The sequence below is a fragment of the Octopus sinensis genome, linkage group LG10 (assembly GCF_006345805.1).
Source record: "Octopus sinensis linkage group LG10, ASM634580v1, whole genome shotgun sequence".
Taxonomy (NCBI): domain Eukaryota; kingdom Metazoa; phylum Mollusca; class Cephalopoda; order Octopoda; family Octopodidae; genus Octopus; species Octopus sinensis.
In genome coordinates, this window is record NC_043006.1 from 35,931,917 (window position 1) to 35,939,416 (window position 7,500).

The following is a 7,500-nucleotide window of genomic DNA, read 5'->3' on the forward strand; positions in this document are numbered from 1 at the left end:
GAAATGTTAAACAAGGTATTTCGCTTTTGTACTTGGTTTGCAAGATTCTTAGTGTGAAGTTGTGAGATGAAACAGGTTTTTTTAAATATCGGGGGAATGATTATGCAATACATTCAGACACTACACACTTAGCAATGATTTTGTTGCTGTAGTTGTTTCTTTGCTGTATCTCGGAAGGATGATTATGTCAACAATAATCAATGATCCTATTTCACTTTATTTATTTGTCAATTGGTTAACTACTTAATCAATTAACTAACCGATTGTTTGATTAATCATTCGGTGAACCAGTCAATCAGCTAGGTTTATCAAAGTCTTTGTCGCCATTTGCGACATCATGAATGACATGCCTCTATTCCAAGTCCGCTTCAGATTTGTGTGTGTGTCTCTTGGTCGCAAATGGCGCTAAAAGGATTGATTAACTGAAAGAATAATCAAACAATCGATTAGTTAAATAGCTAACCGATTAATGAATATGAAAAAAAGCCTGAAATAGAGCCACTAAGTGTGTTTACTAATTGCATAATGATAATGAAATTTGTTTCAGCACTTTGAATTCACACCAAATAGAGAAACTAAATTTACAGTTGCATCTTTTGTTTTTATTAAATCTCTTCTGTGAATTCCAGATTATCCTTGTCGAAAAAATTGTCTCATGTCTATATGGAGTCCCACGTGATTCTTGATAATGGTTGTAAGGGAAACGATCTTGGAGAGTTTGCTCTGCAGCTTCTGTCGTTACTTCAAAACGAACTGAATATTGCTCGTACAGAAGTGTATGCAAATCGAATGCCTTACGGATTGCAGCTGCAATGGATCTTAAATGGTGGCATTCCGTTTTTTCTGCACCTGAAAGACACTCAAAAAGTGAAACCGAAAAAACGATGGAGTCAGGTAAGTCTAATTCATAGATATGTGCATGTATGTGTGCGCGCGTGTATGCATACATGTAATTAATAGACATATATATATATATATATTATATATATATATATATATATATATTAAATTAGAGACAAAACCACTATTATGCAAATCAAACAAAGAAATACTTAATCCAATACATAAATTAATTTATATTATTAGAAATTTAACAAATATTAATATCCACTACGATCGTTTCATGTCTTTTCATCACATCTTTGAGTAGTAGACATTCTTCAGGTGGTTTCAAATCTAAAATAAAATCAATATTTTTAAGATATAAATAATCTATATAATCTAAAATAATAATTTACTTATAATAAACTCTATTATTAAATATGATTATATCGAAATCGACTATAATGTTAAATATTAACTTTAATTTATAAGGTAGAAGATCCATATTCTAATATCCATTTTAGTCTATATCTACTTATATAGATATTTGAAATGACTAATATATATAAATTATTATTGAAAAAATATATAAATATTATAATCAAGATCTAAAATAATCTCTATAAACGATAGTATATAATGAAAACCTAATATATTTAATTTCTCATATTTAAAGATGAAATAGCTAATTTCAAAATACAAAAGATATATATACATTCTCACGCTCATATATATATATGTATGTATATAAACATATATAAATACGTACACAAACACACACACACACATATATATATCTATACATACACATATACATATAGACACGGATATATTTTATAATGCAGCCCTATACTTCTACACATTACTTATGCATACTCGCACACACACACACACACACATACAATCACTCATTCATAAACATATATATTCATCCCGAATATATTATGAATGCATCGAACTGCAACCATACTGCACTGGTTAGATTTTTGGTGGGTGAAATGAGGCGCTACCTGTTGCGCTATTTCTAGTCCTTTTATATTTCAGAAATGCATCGACGTAATGGTCGATATATATATATATATATATATATATATATATATATATATATATATATAATATATATATATATATATATATATATGCATGTACGTATGTATCTATATGAAGTAATAAAATGAAAATGAAGAGTTCAAATTGATGTATATTTTATTAACATACTACAAAATATAATATATATAAAATTCATATAGTTTTTTTCGATTTGAACCCAAATTTGTATTTTGGAAACACTCTGGGTAAAAATCTCATCAGTGTGGAACAGAATGAAATGCTTTACATGTTAGTTTAAGGGTCTTAAAACAGACTGAATTATATATTTATCTTTAATGTAAGCACGAGTGTCCATAGATTTTTCGAAAAATTTTAACTAAAAGTAAAAATAAAAGTTAACGTTACGGTTATAAATATGTATATCTAATATATGTGTATATTTAAGAATATTAATCTAAGTAAATTTCTGCAAGTTAGTGTTTTAAAAACAGAAACGATTGATTATGTATCTATGGTCAAAACAGTAATATTTACTTTCTCTACGATACGGTGAAGAAGAAATATACTTCTACTACACAAATATCTATCCTCAACACTCCCACATTAAATAATATAATAATTATTTGTTATCTATATGCTTATGTTTATAAAAAGAACAGCAAAATACATATTGTTAATAGAAACTTTCTTACAATACTCTGTTATTTGAATAAACAAACCATTACGTCGATGTATTTCTGAAATATAAAAGGACTAGAAATAGCGCAACAGGTAGCGCCTCATTTCACACACCAAAAATCTAACCAGTGCAGTATGGTTGCAGTTCGGTGCATTCATAATATATTCGGGATGACAGCAACAATGACAACGCCAACGATAACACACACACAAAACACCACCAAGATATAGTTTACTTTAGACAGGATCGGTTTTCTTAAAAATAAGGAAAAGGTGATAAAGGTCGTCATCGAATACTGTCACACCTGAAATGTGAGTCACACTGCTACTGTAATTTCATTCAATATAATATTGATTTACACTCTATCATATTTTGTTATGCAAAAATTAACTTCGAACCTGTTTCTTGATTTTGTGCATATATTCAGAATGGCTAACTTATTCAGTCTCCTCCATATCCTCTGTAAAACATAATAATCCTTTCTGTGATCGGCACACAGCCTGAAATTTTGTGGGAGTGGGAAGTCGAACACATCGACTCTAGTGTTTAACTGGTTGTTTTTTTATCGACCTCTAAAGGATGAAATGCAAAGTCAACCTCGGCGGAATTTGAACTCGGAACATAAAGACGGACGAAATGCTGCTAAGCATTTTGTTCAAAGAGCTAACGAGACTGCTAGCGCGCCGCCTTGTGCTGTATGGTAACAATAACAATGAATCTCAATAGATGGGCTGTTATTGTTGCTGTTTAGACTCGAGTCGACCATGAAGGGAGAGTATTATGATGGAAGGCACTTGAGTTTATGACCAACCTCTCGCCATTTGCACTAAAAAAACTACATTACAAAAATCTGGCCTGTTTTTACATCATAAGACTAATGTATGGATCTTATATTTTAGATATGTTGTTGTGTCGTTGACGCCAATTGATCCATCGACCATTTTCTCTGCCTGCTACTCAGTGTTGAATTTTGTGGGTAGAGTCCTCAAGCACCTCCTCTATATGATCCCTATCAGAAGCTACCATCATATTACACTTTCCACATGGATTCCCTAGCATTACTAACAAAGACTATGGCTGGTATGTAACCATCTTGTTCTTGGTCTACTACTAGGTCTCCTGCTAGTTGGCTCAGTTTCGAGAATATGTTTGGCGATTCTTTCCAAAATTTAAGCTTTACATCGTTGTTGTGGTAAGCTGTTGACCGACTCTGCTTGAAAACACTGAATACTGGATCAAATCTTTATCATCTCTCGTCTATTATTTTTATACATAATGTATACAGGAGCCCACTGTTGTTATTTAGAGTCAAGAGATCTGGCTGAGCAGAGCTATGAACTAGATTGTCCCAATCATGACCATCACGGCCTATTTATATACTTCCTCGGAATGTTACCATTCCTTTTAAGGTCGTAGTGCGTCTTAGGAAGATTTAGCTTTTATTGCTTTATCCTAGATTAACCTTGACTATTAAGAATAATATGTAATTTGCGGCAGAATATTACAACTTAAGATTCTGTTCTTAGAGAAAAAGGCAGAATAATTCCGGGTTGCCTAAATTTCAATTCAACTGCTAATGTCTCATAGAAAGATAAACATTCTCCCCTCTATCCTCTCGTCCGTTGACATCAATGGTTTTTGTACCCGATGTAAGATATATCCTTTATACAATAGATGAAAATGAAGTGACTTGTCAGAAGAGAAACATTTCTGGACAGTATACCTGTTACAGGACTGCATTTTTCAGTGTGTCCTTTGGGCAGGCGAAGCGTAAAGACGGCGGGCTATATGGATTCGCTAATTTAGCAGGTCGATTTCAGTTAGTTTTATCTGCTGGCTCGCGTTTACAGAAGTGCCAGCCCAGTCTAAACAGACCTATAACCAAAAATATTCCACCTGTAATCATTCCGTCTTTTGCATATCTAAGACTTCAATATCCACCTAAACCTTAAGATAACGTTAGTGTGATATTACGAATTTTGCTGCCATTTTAGCAACTAGTTACTGTGCTCAAATCCCACGAAAGTCAGTTTTGCCTTTTATCCTTTCGAGGTCGATAAAATAAGTATCAATCAAGTTCTAGTCTCGATGTAATCGATATGTCCCCTTACTTCGAAATATTAGTGGTTTTGCACAAAAATTCAAAACCTTTTAAGAGGCAAACTGGTAGAATTGTTAAAACGTGTGAAAACCTCTTAACGGATTTCTTCTGATTCTGAGTTCAAATTTCGCCATTCATCCTGTTGGGGTTGATGTTATGAGGTAGTAGTCAAGTAATGGGATCAACGTAATTGCTATGTTCCCTTCCCTAATAATTACTGGCTTGTGAAAACAGATTTAATCGATGTGTTCTGGGTTCTCTGTATAAAATTTTGCACGAGAAAAGGAAAAATCCTTTATAGTCTCAGTTGTTCATTATTCTGACATCGGATCTCATGGAGGCGACTTTACTCTTTTGTTAAGAAGTAATCAATGACGATGCAAGTGGCAGTAACTAATTTCATCTTATAATAATTCTGCTTGTCATTACGTTACTTTCCCGTCGGTAACGCTTTCACGTGATTGGAGAAGAAGCAGAAAGAAAATAGGGAGAGAGAAAAAGAGGATTAGGCAAAGAGTGAAATAGAAAGATAGAGAGAGAAAAGACAGAGAGAGAAGCTTCCATCCCATGCGGTAGGGGGGACGTAATATTTATTACGTGGCTAAAAAGTTAGTTGAAGGTAGTGATATAGAGGAGAGTTAGGAATATAATTTTAGTAGAAGGTTGATGTTCTGATGGTGAGATTAAAGAAAGGCAGAGAGACAGAGAGAGATGGTGGGAGTGCGTGTGTGAATATGTGTATATATAATGTGTAATTTCTTCTCGATCTTTAAAGGTATTATATATGAACTACATAATGAGTTTCCGGGTGAAAAAAGCTTACAACTGGATCGAAAAGAAACTGAAACTCTGCGAAATGGAATCGAAGCCATTCAACGCCCGCTACTATGTCGATGAAAGGAAATTCTATGGTGTAGATTCACTGGACAACCAAACGAAAATTCCTACAATAAGATGTGACTACGCAAGTTCGATGCTGAGTCAATATAGCGATTGTACTGCATATACCAGCGGAGATGAGACGTCATACTGGTCGGATGATTCAGAACTGAGTAAAAGCCAATATTCAACTTCTAGTGTATATCTCCATCCAAATGGCTTGGGTGTCCCCAAGATGAATGGTAAATTATCGGCGAGCAACCATTCAGCGGTGAACTCTGCATACGTGTATGGGCTTGAAGATTCTGGTATTTCCTGGGCCCCGAGTACAATTAGTGATATGGTTCGCAATGACGTCAATATTCACATTAATCCGAAAATAGAAAAACCTATTAACACAATCAGTGGAAATTTAATTAATGATACGAAATTGAACATGGACTCACCGTTCCTTCCGAGCTCTGAAGAATTCGACAGCCGGACCTATATCCTAGCAACAGATGCTGACATGAAGTTCGATGACGACGCCGTGCTTGATTTATTGAATACTTGTAATGGTGATCTTCGACTCGGTGCTGCTTGTGGCCGGACACATCCCATCGGTGAGAGAAATCGCCCAATTGTATGGTTCCAAATGTTTGAATATGCCAAAGGTTGGTTCTCGTTTTTTCCTTTTACTGTTTAAATATCACTTAATATTTTGTATAAATAATCGATAAAAACTATATTAAATATCAAGCGACATAATTTGATTTGATCTTAACAATTAAAAGTTGGATGTTGTTCGATGAAATGGTATGGTTACGCAATGTGAAATTACGTAACATCATATATTACGCATTGTTGAAAAACAACCACGCTACTGAAACGCATGCAGCAGTGTTTTGAGGTGTCCATGCTTATTTCCTAATAAATATATATATATATATATATATATATATATATATATATATGTGTGTGTGTATATGTATATGTATATTCAATGGTTTGACAGATAGGTATATTGGTCGATGTGTACGTGTTTGGTTAATATTACTCTGAAACACACCATGTGTAGGTAAATCAATTTTAGTCAAGCGTGATATATTTCGAATAGCAAATGATCTATAAACAGAGATATTGCTTTTCTAGTTTTGTTAAATCTTCAATAACAATAATGTATGTAAATATTTGATTCAATGAATACAAATATTAAAAATCAATACAGACTTTCTTTGCTAAAATAGTAGGGTAAGGGAGACTTGTTACGTTTTGATGTATCATCTTACTGAGTCGTTTCTAAGTTTTAACAAAAGTGTTAAGTAGTTTAACGCTTAAAAGGAAGGGAAATTTTTTTTTTTTACATTTCGGATACTAGTCCTTAGAAAAAGGAGACAGAAAAAGATGGGGAAAATATATGGGGAGGAGGAAAGGTGATGGGGGAGAAAGAAGGGAAAGAAAAAGAATATGTATATATTAAATTTACCTTGTTTTTCCTTTTAGATGTTCGACTGCTACATGTGAATTTAGAGTTTTATCATCCATTCTGCTTCCCTTATAGCTGTGTGGTTACCACTGTACTTAGTAGCATTACTAGTTATGAAATACAGGTCGAATGTATGCGAAATTATAAGCACAAATTTATATCATTAGTCCCCTACCTACCTTTTCGCATTGTGGCAGATAGATCGATATATATATATATACATATACATACAGAGAATGACATGACTTACTGAGTTGTCACATCATCACTTCATGACGTCATCATCACGTGATATGTCTAGACATCGCATCAGGAAGTGATCCATCATGACACAATTTGTATTGGGTCCCTGCAAGCTAAGAAAATATGTTAGTTACACCACTGTTTTTACTTACTGCCATGACCATCACATACAGCACCTATTTACAGAGTGTTAGATTTGTCTTTAACCGAACACTATAAAGGCTGATATAGACCCAGTGCTGTGTGGTTGAGCTTCGCACT

At 33.7% G+C, this 7,500-nt stretch overlaps 1 protein-coding gene across 6 annotated transcripts in view; it reads left to right on the forward strand.

Moving 5' to 3' along the window:
- LOC115216819 (chitin synthase chs-2-like) overlaps positions 1-7,500 on the forward strand; it is a 241,378-nt gene that overhangs the window by 208,319 nt on the left and 25,559 nt on the right. For all 6 annotated transcript variants that reach the window (XM_036506559.1, XM_036506560.1, XM_036506558.1 and 3 more), the window contains 2 exons: positions 630-894; positions 5,428-6,184. In XM_036506559.1, the coding sequence (XP_036362452.1) occupies positions 630-894; positions 5,428-6,184 (1,022 nt within the window). The remainder of the gene's footprint in view (positions 1-629; positions 895-5,427; positions 6,185-7,500) is intronic.